Source organism: Haemaphysalis longicornis, unplaced genomic scaffold (assembly GCF_048455015.1).
Source record: "Haemaphysalis longicornis isolate Haplotype H1 unplaced genomic scaffold, Haemaphysalis longicornis Haplotype H1 scaffold_1, whole genome shotgun sequence".
Classification (NCBI taxonomy): domain Eukaryota; kingdom Metazoa; phylum Arthropoda; class Arachnida; order Ixodida; family Ixodidae; genus Haemaphysalis; species Haemaphysalis longicornis.
The window spans coordinates 123,241,893-123,256,551 of record NW_027526203.1 but is presented as its reverse complement, the minus strand read 5'-3'; the positions used below and the strand labels follow the sequence as shown (position 1 = coordinate 123,256,551).

Genomic DNA, 14,659 nt, shown 5'->3' with positions numbered 1-14,659 from the left:
CAACATGCACTGCCTTCATAATGATCTACGTCCGTACCCGAAATAGAAGTATTGGTAAAGTACGGGCCTGCATAGAGTTTCATACTTATATATACTAGAGGGAAATCTGGCGCCACTGTCTAGGGGAGCCGGGCTTCAGCGAGCGTTCCGTCATGTACCGGCCAGGCACGATCCACTTGTCCTTGGCACCTTACGAACAGGCTGGAAAGTTCACTCTGGCTGCAGAAAGGCGACAATATTACTGCAGAAGCTTCGTCAAATTTGTTTTGTTATTATAAAAAAGCTCCAGAAATATTTATTTGTCAAGAGTTACTTAGAAGCTTTATGCACGATGAACAAGAAATTCATGTTAAAATTTTTTTGTTAGCTTTGGCTTCGAGACAAAAAAGAAGCCATATGGCTAGCTAAGCCAAGAAGGCGAGGAACGTTGCTAGCGGCAATGGCGTTGCCCCGGGCGGCCAGGGACTGCAGCGACAGGTTTGCCTCTAGTATATATTAGTACGAAACTCTATGCAGGCCTGCGCCAATGTCCTCCGCAGTTGTGGGAGCACACCACTTGGCGGTGGTCAGGGGTCTCTGGGAAGCTGCTTTTCTTACGAACTGCCTTTTCACTAAGGCGCTAGATTGTTTTGTTTTTCTCTCTTTTCGGTGCTGATTTGCTTCACCGATTATTAGAGAAGCAGAGCAAACCAAGAGAGCCTGGGCAGTCACCACTCGCTCATCAAACAAGGTGCATCTCTTTATGGTCATAAATGTATACAAAAATACTTGTCATATATACTACTTCAGTCATCCACTACAACAAATAGCACGATTTTCCTGAACTAGAAGCTGAAAAATGAAAATGTGCGAGCATTGCCTGCAGTCAATTCTTCAAGTCTATGCGGCGAGCTGCTGCAGCATATAAACAGCCGAGCCTGCCACAAGTGCACTGCAACAGAAGTGTTTAAAAACCAACTGGGCAAGTAATTCATTGGCAAACAATAAACAGGCAAATAGTGCATTATGTGCTCAGCATGGAGCTAGTGTGTTGTGTACCAAAATCTTGATAAAATTCTGCCAATAACACACATGGGACAAAGTTGTATATGAATTGTAAAATTTTTAAAAAGCACAGACAAGCTTTTCATAAAACCATTCCCTGCTTGTACTAACCTTTGGATACGAAAGCACCAGGGATAAGACAATAAAAAGCGGGCAAAAGCCGTAAAGAAGAATAAAACTCCTCAGGCACCAACATAAAAAGCGAAGCCAAATTTGCACCACCATATCAAACCATGCCAAAAAACCGAAGCGCGTCATATTTTCAAGGCCATGAATTCATTCTCTACACGCTCCCTCCACAGCACGGGAGGTCAGTGACTGCCAGCGCAGCACCGTGTGCGTGCCTCTTGTCCACTATTGCAGAAGCTGAGTGGGGCAGAGCCACCCTGAGCTCGCCTTCAGTTAGTTTTAAAATGCCCCTAAGTCAGCCCCGAGCCTCCCTTTTCCTCCACCACCGGAATGCAGTGCATGGGTGATGAAAGGGGCAGCCCCGCATTGCAGCCCAGAGGATCGCCAACAGCGACGCGATACAGTGGTCGCACTCCTGCAGTGCGGTGGCTGCAAGGGAAAGAGTGCATGCACTGCTGTTTTTGCAAAATGTCAGTCGCATGCTGTGCGTTTGCTGATATCACGTGTGCACTCCCAGCTTCGGCCGCCAACGGAGAGCGTCTCCTGTGCGCAGGTGTCGCGACGAGCCCAGGCCACCGCGGGCGCGGCGTGGAGGGAGAGAGGGTTCATGGCTCCCACATGGGAGCCACGCTCTCCAGCATGCCGTGCTTGGCGTCCACGTACTTCAGGAACACGCTGCCCAGCCGAGCGCAGATCTCGGCCAGCGCCCGGGAGTCGACCTCGGCCTCATGCGCCGATGGCATCGGCTGTCCCACGACACGCTCGTACACGCTGCCCAGCTTGAACTTCGGTGCCGTTTTCTTGCCGTTGGATGACCAGCGGCCGCCGGTCTGGATGCCGGCATCGCCAGTGCTGGCCAACCTCGGGGCACCTTCTTCCCTGGCAGGCTTGCCGTTTGGCAGAGTTTGCTTGGGACTGCCGTTTTGGGTGGAATCCTGGAAGAGTGGCCTCCGCACGGTGGACGCGTTCGGGGGCCGGCAATCCCTGGCGTCCTCGGCGGCGGAGCGCTTCTTTTTGATGGGCGGCGGTGCGACGGGATTTTTCCTCTGGGGCGTGGTGTCGAGCGGCCGCGATGCGGGCTGTTCCAGGGGCTCCTGGTCGTCGACCGTTGTGAGAAAGTCGTCCGTGGCGAGAAAGTCGTCCCAGAAGTGGGCGTCCAGCTGCCCCAGTTCGATGACCTCCTGCACCTCCTGGGGGTCGGCGGCGCTGCCCAGGATGTGGCGGAAGGCCGGCAGCGAGTCGCAGCAGAAGAAGGCCATCAGGTCGGTGCCGGGGGAGGCGTGCTTCATCTCCGCGCACAGCAGGGGGAAGTCGAAGGCGTCCCCGTTGTGCGCCACCAGGCAGACGGGCTGTGGCAGGGCGTACAGGAAGTCCTCGATCACCCGGGCAGTGGTGCTGAAGGGCGGGCAGGACTCCAGCTCCACGTTGTCCAGACCTGCGCGGGGCAAGCACGGGGGCGGGGGAATGGGTTGGAGCAGTGGAAACTGTTGTGCCATTCTTGTAGCAACTGTCCATAATGTTATATAACTGTCTATTGTGCTCCAAGTAGCATCACATATGCTGCCGTTTACGTATACGAACACAATCTAGTCTGCTTCTCGAAGGAATCAATGGCATTCACCAGTTTTGTTGATTAGGTCTGATTAACGTTAAAATCTATAAATGAATGAAAGGCACTGCATAAATATTACACTGCACGTAAGGTCTTTTGATCCATGACTAACATACTGGCCTAACCAGGAGGCATGCCTAGGCATTAGGTTCGACAGCGGACCTCTTTGATTTACTGCATTCAGGCAGCCAGCAGGCTGGCAGACCTCCCTGCAGTACTGGCAGCCCTGCAGGGGGACCAGAGGTGCCCGCTCCGAGAAAAATCGAGGCCCATCTGGCATGGCATGGAGCTACATTAGAAACAAACTACCAGCCCCAGTGGTGAAAAAGCAAAAATAGACAAGCAATTACTACTAAGGTCACAAAATAGGAAAGGGGAGGAAATGGCAAGTTCTGGATGGGCTGTCCACAAGTTGCCATAACTTCTAAAGACTGTGTGTAATGCTACTGTTAGTATAGGTAATTAGTATAGGTATAGGAGCCGTCAGTATAGGTAATTTGTCAGAATGAGGGAAGGTTTAATATTGGTCGTATATCCCTTTGTACAAAGTTGTGTGCTCTTGTAGACCAACTTTCATCTTTTGTGCATAATCTGAGGTCATGTGTCAGGCACTATGCGGCTGCATGTCTGGCCAACAGTTTGGATATTACATGGTAACTACACACGCTTGCCCGGTCATTTTTCTAGCGCTTGCACTGTATTTCAGTTCACCCCTATATGTCCTGCTTGGAAGACGTGAGACAACTGCTGTTTGTTGGAATTGTGCATTGAACTGTAAATGTTTTGCAGCAAAGCATACAAAAGCACTGGTGGCTGCTGCTCTCTGTGCACGGAGAACTGGCTGAATTGTCAAGTTAAATATTTCTGTGTTGCTCATCGATAACCCTCCAGAAAAGGGCTACCTGAAGTCCCGCTTTTCTGTAGGTCTCAATTTTGAAGGAACACCGGAGTGAGTGGTGAACACTGTCGGATCATCTTACCAGAATCAAGTCCAAAATGGCGTAGGCCGTGTTCTGGGCTTTGAAAACCGATTTATGTGCATTGTATAGCCAGAAAAGCGTGCTCAAAACTACCGTTTCCCTCCTGCTCTACCCCCACTGATTTGCTGATGTACAAATTCAGCACATTTATAACGTCTTTAACCTGTACAACCTGCAGGAGAATGAACAAAAAGCTGATGAAACGAGTGAAAATGTAAATTTTCGCGGCTGAGATAGCACGACAACATGGTGCCAAGCAGTACGACGTACGGTGTGTAGTGTTTTCACTTCTGTCGCCCATCACAGTCAACACAAGGTGTGCATGACGTGGTAGAGTACATGAGTGAAATTGTGCAATGCTGTGTGGGGACCATGAATGTTTTCCCCCCCCCTTCCAAAGATGGCCCTTCTCTCCCAAAACCGAGGCACTGCACTTCACGGGATGGCTTCCCTTGGGGCCTTCCTCGGTACAGGGGCTATTCTCACGGTCGCACAAAGAACGTGAGGTTCCCTGAACACGGTACTAGGGAAGTCTCCCCTTAGGAGACGGACCGAGTCGGCGACCTCAAACAGCTGAGCGAGCTTGTGGGGACCCAGTCTTATCGCTTAAGCTCGGGACAGCTGCTCCTGTTGTACATAGTGTACATTTGGACTGCAGACTAAGGCTCACTATGTCGACTGAGCCTGCCTCCGAGCACATCCCCGGCGCCTTTCGGTGAGTCATTGGAGAACCCTCTGCAGCATCCTCACAATGCTGCTTTGTGAATTGGGGCCTCAGTTTTCGTGCTCCAGCTTGCCAGAGGGGCATTACAGCCTCTTCATAGCCATAATCCTTATAGCTCCAGAAACCACTAATTCCCTTTGGTGTAACACGCTGGACTGTGCCTGCTCCTGATAAAAAGCCAGCCACGTGTCTGTTGTTCGGTCTTACTCGCCCGTGGTCTGCAAACGTGGCCCTGGGGAGGGCCATGCATCAGTGGCTACCATTCACCGCTGGCCTTACTGCTGAGTGTGCTTTCACTTGTGCCTGTCTGGAAAAGTAAGCAGGTCATAAAAGTGGCAATGGTCGTGAGGCTTGTTTTCAAGGATTCCTGAATGCTAGGTTGGGGAAAGAGAAAACCCATGGCTCTGTAGATGCTCTTTTTCTGTGCCCATTAGGCCACTACTGCCGAGATGTAAGTTGTCTGATGATCCTTTGGTGCACTGGGAGGTGCTACAATGCTTTCTGCTGAACTGAAAACAGTGCCAGAGGAAGGAGGTGCAAGTAGTACCGTATTTATTTGAATATAAGGCGAGATGTTTTCCCAAAATCCGTAGTCTCAAAGTCATATTTCGCCTTTACTCCAAGCTCAGCTCAGCACCAACGCACGCACGCACGCGGTAGTGGTGCAGTTTGCTCAAGTTTCAGCCGTCTAGTCTTCTAATGTTGTGTAGCACGTGAAGATCATTTATTTGCCTTGGGGTAGCTTAGAAACTGTGGGGTGTTTTCCGAGAGATGGCACAGGCACAGGCATGCCTGGGCACCGTTTTCAGTTTTTACAAAAATTTTACATATTGCTCTTTATGCACAGAGATCATATCTGACGTTACATCAGAGAAGAAAAAGTTCCCTTTCCCAAAAAATAAAATTCCAGAAGCCGGCTTGGATTACAGGCCTTTTCTGTTGGATTGGTGTGCAAAAATTGAACCGTTCATTGCTGTGAAACACAAACTATCGCAGCTATCGGCACAATCTTTTTTTTTTCAATGGAGGCTTTTCAGGCTTAAATTAAAGCAAAATGCATAACTTAGGCAATGCAGTGCATTTGAATTGAGCTGTTTTGTCTACATGAACTTTAATTGGCCTTTTTTTAGCTGCCTAGATAAAAAGGGCCGGACATTTTGGAAAATTTTGAAAATGTGTCGGGCTTGTAATTTCGTAAACGTGCCAACCCCTATGTGTATTGTATGCGTCATGTGGTCAAAAGTATGTGGGCCAGACCAGACACTGCTATAATGTGCGTTTGCGAGAGCATCATTGGACATTGAAAGGCCTGATTCTTCCCACCATTTGTCACGCTGCAGGTCTCGTCACATCATCTTAGCTACGGAAGGCAGAATGCAGTCTCCCGTAACCAAGTAATATAGCATATCCTGCGCAGACCTGTGCAATGACTCCCTTCATTGGGCTTTACTTGAATTGGCATTATTGCTGGCTGTATCACTTCAGCAAATCACCATTTAAGGTGACCAAAAAGTTTTTAGCGTGCAGGTATTTAAAGGAGCCATAAACACAGTGGTCAGCACGCAGGCAAACTGAGAAGCAAAAAGCGCTCATTTTCCCTAGTGTGGTAGGTGCGTCGGCTGACTGTTAGCAGACGCCACCGGCTTCTCACCAGGTCTGACCGCCAGCCAAGGGCCAGCACTGGAGTGGCGTGACAGGGCCGCCAACATGTTCTGGCTGGGTGCTGTGGTGCAGTTTGTCCGATACTCTCTGTTAATCCCGAAAAACAGCATATCCACCGATATAAATTGACATCCAGCTTAACACGGTAATGATGTTGAATACCATACATTCAGTACTCTGTCTGTGAAAGCTTCGGGACACAGTGAAAATACCACAGGGTGTACCAGACCCCAGAATCTAGGTAGCCACTGGAAAGGTCGAAAGGAACCATGTTTTTGACCAGGGGACTATCCACAGGAATATCACGTGCCGTGCCTAAGAAAAATAAGGGGAAACACTTGCCACGGGTATGGCAAGTGTTCAGAAAGGGGGGGGGGGGGGGGGGTCTAGCAATGCCAGAGGGACACACTTCAAGAGAGCCTACCTAAAAAGCAGAATTTCGGGGTTAATGTGCTAAGCGTTCCCTCACCCTGCCAGATCTGTTGCCGGCACACCTCCCGTGCAACCTACGGCCTAGACATCTTTCCCTCAACAGCCAGAGCGCGAGCGTGGTGCCAAGGCGCTCACCGCTCATCTCGGCGGCGTGCAGCATGACCGCGTTGCGCGGCCGCACGCAGAACGTGAGCTTGTGCAGGATGCGCAGCGGGACCCGCAGGTGCTCCCGCGCGACGGCGATCAGCGACACCTCGGTGATGTTCACCTTCCGCTTCGGCATGAACGACGGCAGGCCCGTGGACTCCAGGTCGAGGAACACCAGCGTCGCGATCTGCCGCTCTGCGCGCCACGCGGAGGAGAAACGGGTGGGGGGGGAAATGGTTGGAGTTCCGGGGGCTTACATGCACATTGCCATGGTTACAAAACACAATTTGTTGGTCAGAGCAAAAGAAATGAAAAATTTCAGATACGCAACGCCCTGCCTGCTGGTAACCAACTTGCGGCACTACACCCATAAGCTTCACACTCGAGCTTCCCTAGTCGACCCTGACAGGAAATAAAGCTACGTGCACACCAGCGTCGAACTTGCCGTGCCGCCCTGCCGACGGCCGCCAGCGGCGACGCGCCGCAGCCTCCACCCGCAGCGCGGCGCGATGCCGCAGGCGGCCGTCGGCAGGGCGGCACGGCAAGTTCGACGCTGGTGTGCACGTGCCCTAAGTAGGGTGGGCATTACTGTAGAACGTACCTCATTGAGTGTCTTTCGTATTTTTTCGAGATAATAAGATAACTTCGAGTTTGAAACTGAATCGTGCACCCCGACTGCCCCTTCAGCTGAGTCGTAGCGCAGCTGTTCGAACAGGAAGTTTGGCTGCGAGTTCAGCGGGTCATTCAAAGCATGTAGGCTTGTGATTTTGTCAGTATTTCCTTCCCCTGTGCCACAATAGTGGGGCTGCGCCGGAGAGGGTGTCCAGCTAAAAAGTAGTAACTGATCACGCCAGCGATGCAAGCGCATGTTTATTTTAAACTCCTCTTTTTGACACGTGGATGACTATAGTTCATCTCACAAGCTAGCTGCAGCACTGTGGAGGCTGCATTGTTATCAATAGTGCGCCCACTGAGGGCGCCTAATCCGCCGTGAAGGGGGTCCTGAAAGGACACTCCCTTCTCCCCTCTCGGCAAGTGGCACCGCACGGCCCCGGCGCCTTTTGTCGCTTCCTTCGCGGTGAGTTAGGCGCCCTGAGGGGGACAACAATGTAGCCTCCACAGTGCTGCAGCTAGCTTGTGAGATGAACTATAGGTGCGCGCGCACTGCTGTGCGTTCAAACTTAAGGTGCACAGCTCATGAGAGCTTCGTTCATTCTAGATCTGAAGTGCAAGCCCCAGGACTGCATTTAAGGTTAAGGGGCAATTTGAGCTGAATAAAGAAAAATGATAAGCCCCCTGACCATATATTTTACAATGCCAAACAAACAAGACAAGCAATCTCCAATGTCTTGATATAAAAAACTTGGTTGTGTGAAGGTTGGTGTTCCATGGCATAAAACACTCCTCGGCGGGAGTTGCTGTATGTAATAAATGAATTAGGTTTGAGCGCCCAGCACAACTTCAAGAAAAGGGGGTTTACGGGACAGAGGCGCACTAATAACTACACTTTATTTCGCAGTGACAGCTATTATAAAGCTCTCAAAATACAAGTCGCAATACTACAGAAAAATAGACGCAGAAAAAAAAAACAAACAAAAAAAAACAAAGAAACATCTAAAAGCATGACCGCAGCGGCGCACTCTCAAGATAGTCAATCTCGCAAGCAAACAGATCAATGGAAGGCTTGCTGACATCTCTCCCCTGCCTTGTTAATGACATAGGCCTCAAAAATTTCCTTTTCACGCTGTTTGCTGTAGTTTTTCAATACTGTTGTCTAGTCCAATTTTGCCGTGCAGGCTTCGTGAAACAAGCCTTGCATTGATCTGTTTGCTTGCGAGATTGACTATATTGACGATTAGAGTGCGCCGCTGCGGTCACGCTTTTACTTTCTGTTTTTTTTTTCTGTTTTTTTTTCTGCGTTTATTCTTCTGTAGTTGTGACTTGTATTTTTATAGCTTTATAATCGCTGCACTGCGAAATAAAGCGTAGTTGCTATTGCGCCTCTGTTCTGTCAGAAACCCCTTTTCCTGAAGTCGTGCTTGGCGCTTAAGCCTAATTAATTTATGGCATACCTATTAGCTCGCATCGAGACATTAATTCAGTTCATTGCTGTATGTAACTGGTTGCAAAGATGTTTGTCACGCGTTTGCAGTCTGTCTCATATATAAAGCTTTTGGGCAGCATGTTTTTCTACAACGTGGCTTGCAATTTGGCTAGATTTATGTGTGGAGGCATTCTCTTCAATCCTCTTCTCGCCGCAGGGCTGCAACGATATCGATCATTTTGCGTCTAAGGTCTCTAGCTTCACAAAGTAAAAAAAAATGCAAGTGAAGCAGCTAGACAGACAAAACTCATTCTACAAAGCAGAAGAATCTCCGAAACCTACGTCACTATTTTTACAACACCCCTTCAATTTACAACACCCCTTCAAAGGTGCGCCGCAGTGGAGGACTCCGGATTAATTTTGACCACCTGGGGATTTTTAACGTGTGCCGAAATCTTGTACACACGGGCGTTCTCGCTTTTCACCTCCTCCTAGCCACTGAGCAACCGCGGCGGGTCCCCGTTTCAGTGGTTAGCTAAAGAAACATTCACTAATGTTGTCATGATGTCAAAGCTTTTAATAATGGGTGACTTCTTTTTTTTGCAGCTTTTCACTAGTTCTCCAAGGCCACGCCTAATATAGCCTCCCGGTATCTGTAAAATGTTTAAAAAATGTTTATTTTAATACAACTGCTACTCCACATTATAAAAAATTGTGTATCTGACTCGTGGTTAGAGCTGTGTGTCCCTTAAGTTGGTCTTCAACGACAGTACCATTCACACCAATGTATTCCAGGGCCAACTTTGAGGGCACGTATCGCTAACCACGAGTCAATATTTATTAAATGAAGTAGTTTTGGTTATGTGCCCCATTTTCCTAACATCTGCCCTAGAGCTATAGGTGCTGCAGATGTCACTTCTGCTTCGGCCAAATGGGAAGGCAACTGTGAACACCGCCAAGGAAATCACGGGGAAGGAGCGTTCGACATTGTATGAAAAAATGGGAATTTTAGAATTTACTGCAAGACAAAAATTGGAGGAAAATGTATAAGCCCCTCTCACCAAGCCCGCAACTTTTGGCATCTGATTCAGGGTAGGGCTTTAAAGGAGTACTGACACCAAATTTAGAGGCCTAAATAACGATATAATTGGCTTCAGTAGTTTGTACAGATTACCCACAGAAATTTTTGGAGCGATCCGAGGCTGGAAACGCATCAAAAATCGATTTTAGTTGCCCTGGCCGCGAACTATTACAAATCGGCAGCACTAGCGAAATCGCTTAGGGTGTGACGTCAGGCTATCCGCGATTTTGCGGCCGATTCAGCATGACGTCATACAGTTGTTTCCGGAACCGGAAGCGATAGCCTGCGCTGTTGTTGTGGGCGGTCTCGCTTCGATAGGAGGTTTGGCTTGGCTGCGGTACCGCTGTGAGCAAGGCTTGCGAAGTGCGCACTTCACGTTTCCGCGCAGGTATTGCCATCTCTCGACCGGTCGGCGCACCGCCCGCCGCGCGCCGCGGGGGGCCGGTCAGCGTATACGCTTGCATCGCGGCAGATATCTGATCGCCGCTTTTAAAATAAGCCCTGATAACAATCCCAAGCACAATTTTTCACCACACTAACACCTACTTTCTCGCATGTGGAACTTCATTTTAACGATCAGATTGATTCAGAAGAGCAGCGACAAGCGGTTGCTACCGTCTTGCTACCGTGGTCTGCGCCGGATCGAGCCGCTGAGTGTCCGAGCTGGCAGGCGCGGCCGGCGTGTGCGCGAACTGTTTCCGAAGGCAGGAAACGCTTCACGATTGCCTGCTTTATCCATTTTTTGCGATTAAACGCGCGGGATCTACAAATTCAGCTCAGCGATAGTCGTAGTTGACCATGGAGCAAAAACGGTGGGCGGAGCGACGCCGACGACGCATCGCATGCACGCATCGGGTCATGTGTCTCAAATTCACGCGTTCGACTAGTCGTGGTGACAGTCGTAACGATCAGTCGCATGCGAATCGAGTGTACAAATCGTACATGTGTCCAGCGCTTTAGTGTGAACCGCGTGCAATCCGTAGCAGACGATGCAGCGAACGTCCCTGACGTCACGGAGACCATGACGTCACGGTCCGACGTCACGGAGACCGTGACGTCAGGCAGTCCGCTTGCAGGCTCTCCTTCGAACGGCCATTTTCCCGCGCGGCGACCGAATTTGAAAGTGGTTGCAATAAACGTGCTATAATTAATTATATGTTGGTGGCTGACGCCTTTCGGTTCGATTTTCGTAATTACTGGGACCACAGGTATTCTTTACAGCATAAAAACTGAAAGCGAGAAATTTCGTGTCAGTACTCCTTTAACCAAGGCGGCATGTTTGGCTTTCGAAAGTGCGCCCACTTTACCTTCGAGCATTTCCCTCGTTCTCTGCTGCAATGCTCGTCACGTTGTTGTTTTCTTGTTCCGTTTGTCTCGTACAGGCGTCCTTTACCATCTTCGGCTAAAAGCCGTGAGCTGCCCAGTTCGCGCGCCCGTGTGGAACGGTGTCTTGTGCTCAGCGTATATGGAAAACTTCATAAAGAAATAGAAAAGAAGGTCTTCAGGCCTCCATATTTTCATGTCCTCTATTGGCCCTGGAAATGTGTTTTCCCAGCAATGCACGTGTGTTTAGAGGTGACGGCGACCCTAAAGGGACACTGAAGTGAATTTGTCAAGCTCCTGTTTTTGCTTGCACTGCGCAGACTGGCTCAAATAAACACACTTTTCATGGTTTATCCGGTCGATAAGGCGGTATTTCTTTTATAAAACCTGAAAGAAGAAAAACTACCATGCGCGGTTTGCGGCGGCCCCACCGACTAACAGCAGTGACGGCAATACAAGGTGCTACGTGATTGGACGATGTCTAAAATTACAATTGAAACCTGTTTCGGTTTCGGTTCTGTCAAACAGCATGCTTACCATCCGACGGTATCGTTGGATGGACATTCTCGATATCTCCGTAATCGGCATACCGCGCTTCTGCCATGTTGTCGGCTGTAAAATTCGTCAGATAAGCCTACCAGCACGGCTTGAAATCGTAGCAATCACTATAGCCGAGGCGTACGCAGTGGATGAACGCACTCCGCGTCAACGCAGACGCTCAAATTCGATGCGCTTTTCCCCACATCTTTGGAGCTTGCCTGGCTCGTGTCTGTATCGTAAGAGGCGTGTTCGCGCCAGGCCAAGAGTCTGCTGATTCCGGACTGTACCTGCAAGCAGTTGGTGCTTATGGCAACACCAAGCCAACGAGAACTCGCCAGCGCGTCACTGTTAGTCTGCACGCGTTCTGCGAACTCGCTCGTGGAACAATGAACGTTACAGCGCAAAAATAGTGAATTAAGTAAAAAAAAGTATAGAAAACATTGCCCAAAAACAAATAAATCAACTTTAAGAAATGTACTGTGGGGGATTCGAACTTGCGACTTGGAAAACAATATACCTAGTGTTCCAACTTGGCCATAAGTCTTTATTGCACTCGGCCATAAGCCAGCGATGGCAGGGTCGGAAATATAAAGTATATAATGTATAGCCAGTTTAAATTTTTATTTGGTTTTAGCATTTCAAGCTAGCTTAGATGACCATTTCATGTGTAGCACTCGTGCAGTAAGCGTCTCCTAGCGACTGCGACTAAGCCTAGCGACTGCATTTCTTAGACGGAAAAGCGTTCGCAGATCTGTGGTCGTGCTGCTGACCGCTGTGCTTGTTCACCCAACGCAAAGAAGTGCTTCCTGCACCCTGGTCTTACGCTGTACGGTAAAAGTTTCGATTGATTTTATTTCCTTAGTGCCTATATTAACTTCGCTGACTCCCTTCAATTGACCTTAGGTACCTGTCGTAGCAGGTACGAGCTAGCGTACCAGTCAGCGAAGCGTCGCATGTGCGCTTGTGTGGAGGGACTCGGACTTAAAGCTTGCTACAGTCTACAAACTAACAAACAAGCCGCCGGCCGACTAAACGCTTGGCCGACTGATTCTGTCGGAGGGTCAAGGAGCCGTGCAGTAACGCAGTCAAGCCAAGCCATCTTGTTTTGACGTCATACGAAACGTCATAGGAAATCGGCAAGGAGGATGCAGAGAGGAGGACGGCATTTTTGAAGTGATTTTTCTACTGAATAAATTCGCGTAATCGCAGCGAGAATGGTCAAAACGTGGCGTAGAGACTCCAGACTACAATTTGCGCTAGTAATCCCGCAATGCTTACGAATCACTTCAGTGTCCTCTTGGTCTCTGTAAGCTGGCTTTCCCTCATTGTGTGTTGCGCAGTGAAACATGGCCATCTATGGAGGGAGTATGGTTGCAGCCCCGCTTTATCCTCCTCTCCACCGCCGCCGCCCTCTTTCCCGAGTCGTGTCAATACCGTCGAGAGAGGGCGTTGGTCGTGTACGCTCCTCGCCAAGCGCGGCGTCTCTCTCCCCCAGCCATTTGGGAGGCGGAGGAGGGGCGGAGTTGTGGCCGAGCGGTTTGGGTTGGCGTGTTACACAGACCATAGCCTCCTGTATAATGCCTTGTACAGGAGGCTATGCACAGACAGAAACCTCGCCTACGACGCGGGAGGGAAACGGACTACCGTATGTTTGTAGTGAAAGAATGGATGCTTAAGCTTTTTGTGATTCATATTCGACTAAAGTGCACAGCGCAAAAACAACAACAACAACAACACAAAACAGGGACAGCGGACAAGAGAGGGCGCAGGACAGGCGCTGTCCTGCGCCTGTCCTGTGCCCTCCCTTGTCCGCTGTCCCTGTTTTTTGCGCTTTGCACTTTGGCCCATGCGTGTACCCTAGAGTAAAAACTGTGGTCCGCTAAAGTTTTGTTCAGCTAATTAGCTAGGAGGTATGCTCAATCGTAAGTCACAAACAAACGTGTTCTGTTTCGTGCACTCCTTTCATGCACTGCGCCAAGCTTTGCTGGCCATCCTTCTTCACAGAGTGGAAGGGCACTTTTTTTAGGTGGGTGGGGGGAGGGGGGTGGGATCGCGCTTGAGTGCGTAATTTTTTCGCACCGTACAGCTGGTGAGCCAACGTTACTATACACTTTTAGAAATGCTCTTTCCCCGCGGGCATGCACGTGAACACGCCGGACGCGGCGAGTGGCGTACTATACGGCACACAAAGTGTGCCGAATGCGAAAGAAGCTAATTTTGTGCTGCAAAAAGGGGTGGCGTAATTTTCATCTGCACCGCAAGTGAAAGCGATTGCCACAGTGCCAGCTTGGCCGAAGCGGCCTGCGGCCGACTGGCTTGGTCGTTTTCAAGCTTCGATATTGGCGCCAACAGCCTGATCCCTGCGGAGACACTCGGAGTGGTGTGGTGCGCACAGGAGTGCTAATCGTGTGCGCTTCAGCCCATGGCAACGGTCTCGGAAGCAGGCATCAAGCCTCCCTAGCTTGCGGCGCATTGCAAGAGTGACATCAAATTTGCGGGGCTTCGAAACTAGCTGAGCAAAGGCGAGCTTTGAAGCGCGCTTTCTTTTGCCCGTGAAATTATTTCTGAACCTCAATGTAACGGCTGGGCGGGCTCATCTCCCGCGCTCAAAACGTAGTACAGGGGTCGAAGCGCTGCGCCTTTTGCGCCATCCCAAGCGGGACCGCAGAATGTCGGGCAAGATGATGTGCAGTGCCAGTCGCAATGCGCAGGGAGCCTCGTTCGCTGCCGCTCACGACGTGGAGTGCTCCGGCGGAATCGACAGAAGACTATCCTTTTCTTGAAGTGGCGGCGCGGTTTCACGGGGTTGCGGCAATGCGCAAATTTAGGCCGTAAATGCAGCTTCACCGCACGGCGCGCTGAGCTGTGACGCTTGGACGCATGCACGGTCACCAGTCGTTACAATCGTCCTGCTAATTGTCAAAGCAAAAAAAAAAAAAAA

General features: G+C 50.0%; 1 protein-coding gene across 1 annotated transcript in view; it reads right to left on the bottom strand.

Annotated features, from left to right (window-relative positions):
- Positions 1-721: 721 nt before the first annotated feature.
- Positions 722-14,659, bottom strand: part of LOC144179571 (uncharacterized) — a 38,606-nt gene continuing 24,668 nt past the window's right edge. The window contains exons 2-3 of the mRNA XM_077707981.1: positions 6,719-6,925; positions 722-2,608 (exon numbers count right to left, since the gene is read on the bottom strand). Coding sequence (XP_077564107.1) covers positions 1,779-2,608; positions 6,719-6,925 — 1,037 coding nt within the window. The 3' untranslated portion in view covers positions 722-1,778. The remainder of the gene's footprint in view (positions 2,609-6,718; positions 6,926-14,659) is intronic.